Source organism: Colletes gigas, unplaced genomic scaffold, assembly GCF_013123115.1.
Source record: "Colletes gigas isolate AHSC1104 unplaced genomic scaffold, ASM1312311v1 Colletes_gigas_Sc00017, whole genome shotgun sequence".
Taxonomy (NCBI): Eukaryota; Metazoa; Arthropoda; class Insecta; order Hymenoptera; family Colletidae; genus Colletes; species Colletes gigas.
Window position 1 is genome coordinate 5,621,170 of NW_025106646.1, and position 15,243 is coordinate 5,636,412.

The 15,243-nt window shown below is 36.1% G+C and overlaps 2 protein-coding genes across 2 annotated transcripts in view; both read right to left on the minus strand.

Moving 5' to 3' along the window:
• Positions 1 to 2,067: 2,067 nt before the first annotated feature.
• LOC122400350 (dynactin subunit 6) lies at positions 2,068 to 3,391 on the minus strand. Its single transcript, XM_043401767.1, has 5 exons — positions 3,198 to 3,391; positions 2,819 to 2,989; positions 2,611 to 2,738; positions 2,393 to 2,535; positions 2,068 to 2,311 (listed from the first exon to the last, which is right to left on the minus strand). The coding sequence occupies exons 1-5, from the start codon at positions 3,221 to 3,223 to the stop codon at positions 2,210 to 2,212; spliced, it is 570 nt and encodes a 189-aa protein (XP_043257702.1). The 5' UTR covers positions 3,224 to 3,391; the 3' UTR covers positions 2,068 to 2,209.
• Positions 3,392 to 11,700: 8,309 nt separating this feature from the next.
• Positions 11,701 to 15,243, minus strand: part of LOC122400324 (probable nuclear hormone receptor HR3) — a 68,004-nt gene continuing 64,461 nt past the window's right edge. Inside the window, exons 8-9 of the mRNA XM_043401718.1 lie at positions 14,352 to 14,690; positions 11,701 to 11,728 (exon numbers count right to left, since the gene is read on the minus strand). Of these exons, the coding sequence (XP_043257653.1) occupies positions 14,431 to 14,690 (260 nt within the window). The 3' untranslated portion in view covers positions 11,701 to 11,728; positions 14,352 to 14,430. The remainder of the gene's footprint in view (positions 11,729 to 14,351; positions 14,691 to 15,243) is intronic.

Genomic DNA, 15,243 nt, shown 5'->3' on the forward strand with positions numbered 1-15,243 from the left:
TACGCCATTTCTCATTCATTCTTAAAGTGAGATACAATCTTTTAATAGTTTTGTTGAAGCAAAAAATATTATTAAAACATAATTTATTTCTTTTTGTTTTAATGTATTCGAAACAACCTGAATTGTTAAAAAATAATAATTCAGCACTTTCGAAACAATGAGGCCCTTTAACCTCCCCCATAGCCCATGCTTTGTAATACAAGGTTTTATCATATTTAAGGATATAGGAATAAAGATCTCAAAAACATAACAATCAAATATAGATAATCTGAAATTTTGATTTTATTTTCTTATAACGTATACTATAAACAATGCTCCATTCTTTCCTCTAACAGTGATTTCATTAAAGTTTAATATGTTCTACCACCATTTTTCCTAATAAAAAATAAGGAAGAATATTTGAGAGTTTTTTTGCTACATAAAACAAAATTTAACGAATGTAAATTTGTAATTCGAGTTAAAATTTTCAAAAATTGTTAAATAGCCAACTACTGGTATTTTTCAGATGTCAAATGTATTTATAAAAGCCTGTACATACAATACATTGTCTGCACCTTTAATTTCCCACGTAACATGGCTACTGATTACATTTGACATCGTTTCTCGTTATTTCCCGCCGAAACGATTCTCGCGAAACGTTGCTCGTTTCGGAGTAATGAACCGAAGAAATTGTTTACGAGTCAATGCTAAATAAATTCGGATAAATTATGCGGCAACACGATTCGCACATTTGCAGCTTAAGGATTGAGAGTCACTGCGGTACGCGGTTAAGCTGACGGAAACGGTAAATGGTTCGCATCCAACCCCCTCGACGAGACGCTAATTCATATTCATAGGTGTAGCGTTTAGCATTGTGCCGCTCGATTCTCCGGAGAGTTTGCTCGGCGAAGAACGACGAGAAGGAGAAACATCAAGTTACATTAACTTGTCGCATCGACCACACACACAGATTTACCGATCGTGCGACGTTTCCCTCGGCCTTTCAGCTTTCAGAGAAGTACATGGTGTCTCAAAATGGCGGAGCAAATTTAAATAAATTAATATAATGCAGCAAATTTTCAACTTGTAAGTATTCAACACGGTTAAATTATTCTCGAGCTTTCAACGTAAGTCGAACTGCACAAACTGTTGCAAAAGAAACGATAACATTTGCATCGAATGAACAAAAAGCCAGTCCCACATACGAGCAAGGACTTAATATCGAAGACTTATATTTAATTTTTTTTAATGTTAAAAATATGTGTTTGTAGCAATAGTTTATTAATTTTATTGCAATGACATATACATATATCACCCCTTCCTTTATCTATTAATTAATTAATACAATATGTATTGTATTGCATACTAAAATTACACAACAGAGCGTTTGCCCAGTACTGTACATAAATTCGTAAAGCTTTCCGTAAAATATTATTTTTAGAAATGTAATCATTATATTGTAATGTCTGACTAAATTTTAATAAATTTTGTATTTATAATTTTATTATAAGTGTGTTTTTTTAAAAATCTTTAAATAGTTTAAATCGGCAAGATGCACCCGCCATCTGTCTGTACAGTGTAAAGTTAAATTACTAGGGGTATGCGAGATCTCGAAAATATCGACTCGAAACGAGATAACGTTTTTACACAAGATCGAGACGAGTCCTCGAAAGTGTTTTATCAATCGGGAATATTCAAAATCTCGAAAATCTTCGGATTTTCGAGAGATATCTATGACAAACTGGACCGTTAAGGTTAAGAAGAAGAACGGTTAACCGAACGAGACTGTTATCAAACAACGTACGTAAAGACAATAGCATTTTTACACGTGAATTGGAAATAAAATATTATATAGTTATTTGTATACTTGACATTTATCTTTTTATTTCTGTAATCATTCATTTGAGTTCATGATATTTTTGAAACCTCGCACATTCCTATGAATTACATTCCACTCCGTAATATTAGGAAAGTAGTGACTATCATTAATTAGGGAAAGGGTAAAGTAGTTAAATGGTACATATTATGATATATCAACACCACTATTTATACTATAGTTTCTATAGTAATACTTTAAAATGGTGTTGAAATAGTAATATTTATTAAATGCTTGTATTTTTGTGTATAAATTGAAATATATAAATCAAATAAAAAAACATAAATTATTCTCAATAAAAGTGAATCATAATACAAACGTATCACCGAACCAGGCAATAATTTAGTAATAGAATTACATGCCGCTTTCGTTTGTTGTGGCTTTTACATTAGGTTTTCGAAGATGGTGATAATTAGGTAAAAATTTTAATAAGAATTCTAGTTGACCTATCTGAGGCTAAAATAAAGAAAATATAATATTGACAGATTCTATTAATATATAATTAATAACATCGTCAAGAATTTAATAAACACTTACGTATGGTTTATCGTACATTTCTCTACGTTGACACTGGCTACCATATATTACAGTGTTTTCAGGTATTACCTCGGGTTCTGTTACTGTACATGCTGCTCCTATGACACAGCCATTAGTCAATTCAACATTACGACCAACGAATGCTGAAAATAAAAAAGTAATTTGAATAAAATAAATGAATAATAAATGAGTTTCCAAATATTGTTTAATACAACAACCTTTGCTTTCTAAAGTATTGTTATCCCCAACTTTGAGTGCTTCACAAGTACAATCTGTTTCGAACACATTATAACTACCAATTATTTGTACTGGAACTGTTGTAGGTTCAGGCGCACCTGGTGGTAACCTGCAATAAAGCAAACATTCTATTCCAATAGAAAGAGAAAATCAAAGTCAAGCTAGAAAATCGTAGATATACATCATTACCTGTTTGCTATCGTTGACATTTCTTCAATAATGTTCCCTTCACCTATTATAATTGGGCCAGCCTCTGCAATGATATAGGCTTTCGGATGAATCACCGTTTTTGGACCGATGGTGATGTCCCCTTTTAAAACACTTTCGTCGCATACTACAGCACCAGCCAATATCTTCAAACTAGGTAAACACACAAAAATAAAACGTATGTCTTCTTTACAAACACATCGGAAGAATTATATACATTAGATATAACCTCAAAAAAAGTTCATGATTTACAAACAAGCTTTAACGTTTCAATTTTGAATATATATTTAAACATTTTTGTAAGCACACAGCCGATGAATAAAATTTAAATAGTTTTAGCAGAATTAGTTAATTTTCTCACTTTGAACGACGACTAGATGAACTCATCGCTAACAGCTAACATGGACTGACAAGCGCATAAACACGCCCTCTTTAATGATTTCTAATGAATTACATGCTCTAAATATTGTTAATGACTCTATTATTGAAACAAATTATTAACGACACAGTTTGCAAGTTTGAGCATTAAAATTATACGAATACTAGAAATATTCGATTCCGATTCAATTAATGAAGAAACTGATTTTTTCGGATAAAAAGTCGATCTTATGAATCGATTATCTACTGACAAGTTTTATTTATTCCAAAATTGTATAGCTTATTTACAGAGTTACATAATATAATTTATTACTAATTACTATTATTTGAATTACAAATTTATTATTAAAGCTGTAAAGTTTCTAATATGTAAGTATAAAAAAAAATTTGGATCGATTCTTGCAAAATCAATTCTTTGATTCTTTGAGAGAATCGATACTCATAATTCGATCCAGAAATGATTCTTTAAAGAAAATTGAATATCTCTATCGAGTACATTGTACTTTATTTTTATATTTCTTTCATTTAGAGATGGACAAGATTCTCATCTAGATAAATATTTTGCGTTACGAGTACGAATAAACAATTTTTCAAACGTTTTAAATAAAAATAGAATTTGAATTGTAGTTTAATAACTTGAATCAAATAAATCTAACGAAAACATAGAATGAAATTAAGGAAGAAGAAAATATAACGTACCTTAGACATCTTTAATTTTTCAATATACACTTATTAAATTTAATAATATTTCTTACCACTTGCTGCTAATAAACTTCTTAGGAAATGTTGATCTCTGTAAAATAATAAACTTATTCTTATCTTAAATTAATTATCTTCTACAAACATCATAATATGACATAGTTTGAATAGTTATTACCATTACTTTCATATATTTGTACAGCATCAATTAAATGTAATTATAAATTATAAAATTTTAACGAGTATTAAAATTAAATAAATAATTTTAACATAACGAACTTAATTCTGGATAATCCTCTTACTTTTAGATAATTCTGGTTTGCGCTTATGAAAACTGTCGAATATTTACGCGGAAAATTTAGATTTTCATTTAACGATTAACCAATGAATGAGTATTCAAGTTATTTTAGGGAAATGAAAATGAACTTAGTCAGAATGAATTATAGATTTTGATTTAGGCTTGAGTATTTCACACTAGTCAAAAAAACTGTGTGATTCATCTAATTGTTATGAAACTTTATTTAAAACCTGAGTTTAATGCCCAATGAATACTTTAAGCTTCATCACTCTTAGATTCTACGGTCTTACGTACACAAAATAATTCGTACAAAATATATGGTTAAAATTTCAAGTGAACATCGTCGGTGTTTTTGAAATAAGTAATTCGTGTGAATTAGCTGAAATACGGTAACAGATTTATGTTTGACAGTTTTCGCAACCCTGTGTGTGTATTATAGAGTGTACACTCGAATTTAAAAAGATCGACTAAGTCTTCATTTTCATGGTTACATTGTTCCTTGGAAAAGAACATTTTCACAAGAAAGTAAAATTCGCGAGAAAACAAGCCCGCAAGAATATTGTCGCGAAAGGGACCGGAAATGTCGTAGGAAGGATCGAGATAGTCGAGGGATCGAGGATTGGGGCGAGTCGATAGCACGTGAACCGCGCCACCCTAAAAAAGATACGCTCCCACACTTTTATTATTACTTTTTTTTTTAATCGATATTTAATATAACTCTATATTATCTGTCAACTTTTATTTATTATATATATATTTTTATATATTATATATTATAAAATTTAACTCCAAATTGCGATAATAACGTCTAATTGCAACGTGCGTGCGCGTGTACGTGTTGCGCCTTTGTGTGTGTGTCTGTTTTGCATTTTTATTTCTTTAATTCTCTCGCTTTCTCTCCCATCACTTTCTCTCCTCCATTCGTTTCGTTTTTTTTATTATTTTTTTTTGTATTTTTTTTTTTGTTTTTGTTATTTCTCTTAACCGTCCCTCGGTTATCTCCGACGTGTAACTATGTAAGTGTGTACGTGTTCCTGTATGAGTGTGTCGGTGTACACGTGTGTGTGTGTGTGTGTGTGTGTGTGTGTATGTGTGTGCGCGTCTGTACGCAGTGTACACATGGGTGGGTGGTTGTGGGTGAACGATTACAGGTGGTAATGTATCTTGCACTCGCGCGTACGTGACTGTGTACGTGTTTTATCTACAGTTAAACGAATTCTACGCACTTACTCGTTAATCGGCAGAATAATATGCATTTCTTAATTTCGCTATAAGTATTATTTAAACCGTCCGAAAACGTGTCAGTCGGCGCACCGTGACGGATTCGCCATCGCTCTCGTCGAGCCCTCTTCTTATTCCACTTGTTTTTTCCCCCTCTTACCATTCGCCCTTTGCAATTTCCGCGCAACTTCCTCGCAGTTTTCACCCCTGTCGTACCCCTCCACGCTTACGCATCCTCACATCACCCTACGCGGAAACTACTTCTTTCTGCCATAATCGTGTCTAACGTTTCCTCTAATTTTTCCCGAATATCTCCCTTTGTGCCCCCTTTTCTTCTCGATACGTCGCTCGACTCCTTCGATGGATTCGAAGTGATGATTAAAAAACTGGAATCCCTGAAGCGGCTTAGCGCGTCCAAGGACCGTTGTCAACGGTGACACGTTCGATGCTATGTGAGACGACCCCGCGAATACGTAAAAAAAAAAAAGAAAAAAAATAATATCTGCTTGATACCTGACAGTCGCTGTTCCACGGGACCTTTTCGGCCCCGCCGCTTCAAGGATCCAGCATCACGCTAAATTACAATAAGAGAAGAGAATAGAGCTCTTTTTCTCGTTCGAGCCGCGGACGATACTTTACGGTGAAACTTATCTAAAAAACGTTGTACGTTCTATCGGCTACGGTCACGCTACGCGGTCTCTGCTAAGCTGCGCTCAAAAACTGTAGGGACACTTTACTGTAAAGTATCGGCCAAGCTCGCGGTGCGCTACAAAAACCTCCAACTTAGCGTTAAAACTCGGCTAATCGACGTTCTCGAGTGCCGGGCGTTCGTGCGCGCGCAGAAAGGACGATATAGTTGAATAAGCGGCGCGCGCAGGTAAAATTAAACTCTGTATCGTGACCTCTGACGGACATCTTTTGATCGAACATTTCGAATCTGTCTAAGCTCTGCTAACCTCGACCGTTTGATTTCAATCAGTACATTTGTAAACTAAGAATTTCGTCGATCCTCGCGATTCGTTTTATTTATTCAACTATACGACATTATCTGACTAATCGACGCGACTGTTCGAGCCGCGAAGAACGTGTCGCGACGCAATCCAGCCCCCCACGGGGAATTCGCGACGAAACGGGTGTTCCCCGTGTCCTCGAGATGAGCGATCTATCGCAACGGAGCTAGAAACTCGTAATCCATATAGAAAGTCGAAAACGCCGGGAATTCCTCCCCCTAAAAACAACGCGCCGCCCGATCACTTTCGTACTCTAAGCGTCTAACGATAAATCGCCAACAATATCGGTCGGTCGCCGGTTCGTATCGCGCTAGAACCGGCGAGCCCTACGCAACTAACTAACGTGTTTAACCGTGGAATCGTTGATCGCGTACAAAAAACGGACTTAACAGCGAAGTGAAACACGCGGCCGCGACAAACGACGTCTCTCGAAAGGGAAAACTATTGGTCGTTGATCGTCATGACATTGATCGGAATCCACGAAGTGTCTCTCTCGGTTCGAGCACTTGCCCAACCACTAAATCAACGCGATTTCTGGCGAGCACCTTTCGTCGATGGATCTTTCGCAGTAATCCCGAGCGTTTCGATCTTCGTTTTTGCGACGACGAAAGCGTTGGATCATGAACTTCCAACGATACATTCTCTGCTTCGTCCTTTTCGTTGGGCCTTTTGTCCAATCACGCAGATTAGTTATGTTCTAAAACGATTTAGGATAGACTTAATTGTTTGCGCTGTTAGTGTTATCGGTGAAATTTCTAGTTTCTTTCGAGTACCTTTTATCAAGCTTACACGATGTATTTAAAGACAGAGGGGCTTAGACGACACTTGGTACTAAACCAGTACGGTATCTCTTAAATTAATATTTACGTTGCTAAAATCTTCTTAGTTGTAGAGGAAAATGGAACGGGATACGGAACGATAGCGCAAACGATTAAATCTCGTGTCTTCGAATACTATGATCGAGTGTTAATCCCAGTATTAGATAGAAAGATCGATGCGTCGACTGTGGATAAAAGTGTCATGTACCTATGTAATCAAATTTCTTAAATATGCTAAACTAAATTATTCGTTAATTTTTTAGTCAATTACAGCATCCCACGTTTTACAAAATTACTGTATAGAGTGATTATAGAAACTAGAACAAATTGTAGTTGCTCTTCTCTAAGGAAAATTGTTTCTCCAAATTCGTAGAAGAAAAGGTTATATCTCACATGTGAGGCCATCTTTTGATGATATGAGTTTCTTTTTTTGATGAAACGGTGCAAGTTAAAATTGAAAAAGAAAATCTGAGAGAATAAAAATAAAATTACATGTAACGACGTATATACAATTTGTGAGATTTTTTAATAGACACAATATATTTATAGACATTTATTTTAATCGATGAAACGAAAGTTGAAATTAATGATGAAATCTTTAAACACATTTTTTGACGTAAAATATGAAATATCTTGTTAAATATGCGTTTTCAAAGGTCATGTTTTAACAATTTTATATACGAAATAATGACAAGAATTGACTTATGTAAAGAGCGTATAATACATTTGTACCGTTACAGCAAAGAAAAAGTTTACAAAAGTATGGCTCTGTATGGGAGATTCAACTTCTTGCTCTATGAATTATTGATGTCATCGGCTTTATTTATAGCTTGTTAAATGTAAAACCAATGAGTAAAATATTGATATTTATCAAATGGCTTTAAACTATCTTACTAAAACTTCGATAGAACTTTCTCTGATCTGTTTACTGCCAATTTAAGTTTCACAGTGAATCAATTGAAAATTTGTTGCATGCTGTATAATGATGAGACCGATCCAGTGACATAGTCATTAACATTGATACGTATCAAATTTCAAACATAGTCTTGAGATACGAAATAGATAAATAGTATTTAAACATCAAGTATCATCGATACCTCGATAAGACAATGATGTAGCTAGTCTACTATCAGAATTGTAGATTATTCGAATACCTAAAAACAGATCGATAGTTAGGCAACTTTCTATTATTTTTCTTGTAGTAAATTTGCACGATTTTTCACTTTTAAAGATCAATAAATTAATTTTGTACAAATTCTGTGTCTTAAGTAAAGGTGGTATTGTCAAAAGACGAAGTCGACTTGACGATTAAGATAGTGGGAAAAATTTGATTAAATTACTATATTGTTCAAGATGAAATATAATACAAATGGAAATGTACTGTAATAAATAATTTTAAATGTATAATATTATTTATATTTACAAATCATCATTTTAGAATAATTATTGTTATTGTTGCATTCCATGTATTTGTTATTTCTCCTTAAATCTGAAGGGACTAAAACTTCTAATAAAAATCACTTTCTAATCTTAAAATTTTCGAATATCTCAATAGCTTTTTTCTCGATGAGTTAAAAATGTAATTAAACAAGTATCAAAATTCGAATATTATTATTCGAATGAGAAAGGTTATACATTTGCATTATATATACATAATAATTGCGGTTATCTTCTACCTGTCCTGTTAAAATTATGTTAATACTTAAAGTGGAAAGTAGAAATGGTATTTAGTATTCTTTGAAGAACACGGTACTCTTCGATGAAAGTCTAAAGTAAGAAATACCAGACATTTTGAGCGAAGTAAACGGATAAATATTATTTTATTCAACGTGTGAGTATTATATTTCATTTTTGTAAGTAAAGTATAGTCTTAAGGAGTGCATACATTTACGTTAAACAAAAACTAATTTTTGTTCCATTTGCTCGTGAATAATTAAATTTTTTTATAGATAAATAACTCTGTTAATTTAGAAAAACATTTATAATTAATTTAGTCTTTTTAATTTTTACAGGTGGTCCGCAATTTATTAAGCATTCAAATAGTATTCGAACAGTTAAATATTCGAGTAGTCAAGTATTCGAATAATATTAGAATTCGAGAAACAAATAATTTGAGAAGAAGTTCTAGCTATGATCTCAATAAATACTAAATCGTTTAAAAACATTCTTTAAAATTATTCATACTTGTATATATATATATATACCTAACGTATTCTTCTGTTTACTTAATCAAATACATAAACATTATTTTCCTTTCTTCGTCTCTTTCATTCTGCACCAAAAGGGATTTTCTCCGTTAGAAAAATAAATAAACAAATGGTTTAAAGAATTATAATTTGAAACATAATATCTTGGTATCGATGATGTCAGACCATATTTCAGTCCCATCACTAATGCCGCATTTAAACTAAAGTTATTTGTTCGAGCAACACTGCAAGAAGATAACTCGCACAATCTCCTACATAGTTTTTCTACATACATCTCTATATAGCATTCCATATCCGTGTCTAAGTTTTGTCACTGGAATTCGTTGAAAGACGTCAAAAGAAACGCGATAAATGAATTTTATATCATCTAATAAACCATAACGTCGATTTATAAATCGTGTGAGGCATTGCTGTACTGTAATCGAATTTTTTGAATTTCGAGACGAAAGAACATGACTGATAAAATTCTACCAAACTAAAAATCGCTAAAACTTTAAAAACCACTTTCTCAATTTTCTAAATATTAAATCTCAAGGTTCGTCGATATTTTCGATTCCACAGCACGTAAACGCATCGAGGATCTAGAACGTGAAACGATTCACGTTCTCCAGGATCAGATCGAGCTCGATGTCGCCAGAAATCGGATTGAAGCTCGTCGTACACGCATAGATGACCAGCCCACCAGCATATCCGGCCGACGAAAGCGAGGAAAGCCGGTAACGGTGCGTAAAAAACGCTTCGAGAGGCTTTTCACCGCGGCGATGGATATTATTATTTAGTTAAGAAGTACGTGGTTTACGTATAAAGAGACGCGTCATACAGTGCCGTACAGTACCAAAACGTTTATAATGCGCACATAATGTTACCTCGATTAAACCTCTATCTACGCGCTCGCGCAGGCTCGTGTTATGTAAAAGTATCGTTAGTCGTTTAGTCTCGCTGCGGGTGTGTGTATATTATGTGTGTGTATCCGTGTAACAGTGTTCATTTTCACGTGTTGCGTCCGTGAGCCGGCCAGATCGGTCCAAGGACAAAATTCGGTTATTTTTCATTTATTCTTTTTTGTTTCGTTCGTACTGTTGTCGCACGTTTCCCTAACGTTTCTTGTTTCGTGTGTATGTTTCTTTTTTTTTTTTTACTCGCTGTGCCGTCATTTTTTTTTTTTTTGTCCATTCTGTTTCTTAAATTCCATGTTAAGCGCGCGGGGACCGTCGAATCTCGGTCGTCCCGTCGCGAACGTGCTTCGTTTTTCGCCCTTTTAATATGTATATATATTATCATATATACGCGTGTGTGTTTATACATATACAGTCTAAAGTAGCTCAGAGGGAACTATGCGAACCACTACCGCGAAGTCGGACGATCGGGCCTAGCCGGATTCGCGACGACCTTCGCGCCCTCTGTCGTTCGTCTCACGACGGTTCACGCATGCGCGGCGACAAAGGGTGCGAAATTTCAACGCGACGTCCGCCCTCGACCCGTCGGCCCTTCGTCGACGCTATTTCATCGGGTTATAATTCTCTTTTGCACCATTTGCGGTTTAAATGTATTTCGGTTTCTATGTCGCGAGCAACGGTCCGACCAAAATTCTTCCGTACACGTCAGTCCCTCGGGTGTATAGATATATACTATATATGTGTGTATATATACGTCGTCCGTGGATCGTTCTGGCGGGGCCCTTTAACCACATTTTTTTTGCTTTACTTTAATTAATACAATATATACTTTTTTTTATGTATGTATCGTAACAACCGATATTTTCAGTTCCTTCTCGCTCTTTCTTTCTCTCTCTCTCTCTCTCTCCCTCTCTCTTTCTATCTATCTCTCTATCTCACAACCTCACACGCTTTTCTGTCTCGTATTCTTCACTACTTACACACGCAACTTCCTTTCGCTCGCTTATACTTCTATTACCTGTCGTCTCGTCTCTCTTTCACGCGATTATCGTTTCTTACTCTACCACACGCGCAGGCGCTCTGTTTCTCTCGCCACTCGTACGCTGGATTTAATTATCTAGCTCGCACGCACACAATCACTCTCTCTCACACACACTCACACTCTCTCTCTCTCTCTCCCTCCCTTTCTTTCTATATATATATAATATATTTTATATCTGTGTGTATATATATATGTATGTATATATATACTTCTATATATCTTTCATATATACTTTATGTTGCTTTTTTTTATGTATACTTTATATATATATAACAATGTTATGTTTATTTAAGGCCCAATACGTTCATTACGAAGGAAATAATCTGCAACAGAAAGGAGACGAATATACGGTTAAACGCTTGTACCTCTTTTGCTCCCTGTCGTAAGCACCGCGAGTATAGAACTATTCAGTCAATGACGAGTCGTGTTTGCTTTTCAATATATTTTCTTTTTTTTTCTTCCCTCCGCTGCGGCGTCACCCGCGGACGCGACGTCTCTCATCGATCGAGGCTAAAAGAACGCAAGTAGATGGGTCCCGGCATGGTCAGACCTAAGTGGAACGCGTCGTTCTATTCCAGACTTTAGAGGAATTCAAACGTGTGGTGACGGTTCTCGTGCGACGAATTTAACGATTTACTTTTTCTATTCTCGATCTCTCGTTTATTACGACGATCTCCTAGGGGTTGAGAAGAATGGTAATTTTTTTCGTGAATTTTGATATCGATCTTCATCGGTGTACAAATAATTTTCTTTTATTATTCAGAGCTCTTTTGTACTTTTCGTTTATTTTTCTCTTTTCGACTCCGCGATCGTACCCCCGCGAGAAATTGAAGGGACATTATTGCAAACGCTCCGGCGATCATCCATTACCGTTCTGTTTGCCTCGACACGTCCATTCCCCTACGCTTTTTGTCGCATTTTTCCTCCCTACGATCCTGCAAGTGTTTCTTTCGCACGCGCTCCGTTCGACGCTCTCTAGGAAGGAATCGCTCTGGATCAGAAACAAGTAACTTTCGACGCTTAGAAAACATGTAACTCGACGCGTTTATTCGCAAGAGAAGCCTACCGGGTTCTTAAAAATTAAAAACCCATTCAGAGGACCCGACGAATCGATCGAGAAACGAGAAATACGTCTCACGGTTGGTTCTGCGCAATTCTTTTATACAATATGTACAAGCGTTTGCGCGTCGCACGCAATTCTATTTGAATAAAAAAACTGCGTAGTAATTTATCACGACGATTACGGTAAAATTGAATTCTGGAATAAGTTCGATCGACATTCAGTGTCGTTGAATTACGCTCGTACGATCCTTACGATTGCTCTATAAATACAGACATTCGTAGGTTAAAAAACGAATCATGAAGTAACAATTAATATCGCTTATAATACTTTATTATTTGTTACAAAAAGGTTCGTCCTAAGGGGACGTTTAAAATATAATTTGATTCGTATATTTCTTTCTTATTACGTGATAATAAATTCGATCGAAGAACCTAAAAGTAGCATTTAATGTTTCCGCCGAGAAAATATTAAGCTGCGAATAATAAGTTAACGTCTTGCCGATATCCTCGATAAGAACCCAAATGTATAAACGAAACGATATAAAAACCCAGTAGACTGTTCTTTCCGCGTCGTTTCGTGTTTCGTTGCTCGATAACCTCGGTTTCCTCGAGCGAACCCTGCATTTTTCTCTCAGAAACTTCCAAAGGTAACTTTCACTTAACGAGTACGACTAATAAAACATTGCAGAAAGAAAGAAAAAAAATATTAAAACTTAACACGAATTATCCTATCGCATTTTGTACACGTGAAAGAGAGAAAAGAACGAAAGCTTTCAAAACGAAAAAGAAAAAAAATAAAAATAAAAGGAAGAATAAAATAGATTATGATAATCGTAATGATAAGAAGAATTATAATAATAGTAATAATAACATTAACATTAATAATAATAGTACTAGTAACGCAGTTTCTGACCGAAAAAGTACAAGTTACGTGCTTTCCATACGAACAAACGGAAACGAGAAGTAATAAAAATAAACTTACAACAAATTGCGGCTAATAGAAAAAGTAAGAAACGTTGAAACGAAGACACAGTTACTTGTTTCTCGCTCGATAGGCGGCTTTTCATAGCCGGTTCGCTTGCGTCTCGTTTAAGATCCGAAATACCGAGCTTCGACAAAGTCAGTTGTCCGGGCAATTGTGTGAAAATCGGGTTACGCTGGTCTTACAGATTAGAGTAAGATTTCATCATCTCGGTTACGAAATAGCTTTTTCGCTCCATCGTCATACATTTTCGTAAATATATATAGACGACGACACGACAAACGGAACATATATGTACAATACTGCGTGACATAACAACAACCGTCTTTACGTCGAGATGTTCGATCGGTATCGATCGTTCGAGGATCTTAAGTCGTGCGGAATCGAAGGGCTTGAAGGGAGATCGTGCGAGCGACGAGCGAAAAACGAGAACAAGATATCTCTGTCTCATCGTGCCAGAGATAGCAGACGTTTGTACTTAAAAATAAAACGTGGTTCCGTTTAAATTACAAAATTAAAAACAACGAAACTGCGACGTTAATCAATTTACAAATTCCCGTGTCCGAGGATGAGTCCTCGTCGTTTGGTTTTCTCGTAAAACGTTCGATCCGTTTAAAGCTAAAGAAAAAAAATAAAAATAAAAGACGAAAGTACCTAAGTATTAATAGTACGATGAAGAACGTCTCGTCTGTGAGTTTCGCGCGAACGAACGCGAAAATGAAAGTGAAGACGAAACGACGGGGCTCTGTCGTGGCGCGCACCGCCGTTCTCCGCGCCCTTCGACCATCGATCGGCCCTAAAAATGCCTACGCGACACTTCCTAGGTAGCGTCGACGCGACCACTACCGTCCTCGACGCGCGTCGCCTTCTCCGTCGTTTCCTTTCCGGACGGTGGAACTCACCTTGACAGAGCAAGGCCCGGCGCTACTCGCGTACCGCTTTGTTCGTCAGCGTCGGGACGCCCTGCGCCACGTCGATCGTTCAGCTGTCGACGCTGAAAAGCTCTTTGTGGAGGGCCGGAAAGTCGAGGTGCGGCTGCGACCGTTTTAGCTTGGCGAGGGCGTCCATGTGCAGCAGAGAGATCTCCCGTAGCTGGGGGATCTTCGCCAGGATCGCGTCGCACACCGTCACGTCGCCCTTTATGGGCGACACGTGATTACGGTCGAGCTCCGACCTGAGCGCCCTGATTACCGCCTGTGACAGTCTCGTGATTTCCGCGAGCCCTTTCAGTCCCGGCCGATCTGAAATATTTTTTGCCATTTTTCCATCTTCTTTTTCATTTTTTCAATGAACGTTTGCTGCGAGCAGCTATAGGGACACTGATGGTCGGTTGATAACACCGGGGCGGTGGTAATACTGTAAATTCAATTGCTGCAGGGAAATTGGGACTGAGAATTCTTGAAATATTCCCACGCTATTACACCCAATCTTACTTGATAGATCGTACAATGATAGATACAAAGGAGGCTGTGCTGACCATCAAAACTTTAATATTTCTATTTCTATTTCTAATTTATAGAGCAATCTATGAGATTAAACTCTGTTCACTTAACAGCGTTACTTACAGAAGTTGTAGGGTTTAAGAAAATACCATAATATAGTACAAATAGTATTTTTTTGCAAGTGGAGGGCCTAGAAAAGATGTGAAGATCCAATTTTTTATTTTGACAGATTGGCGTATTTTGAGTATAAAAATACTATAAAGTATGTGTTTGTCCCAAAACTTAACTTTTTTGAGATATTACATTGTTTTCATCCTATTACTTTTGTGAAGGCTTAACTATTGTTATAGAA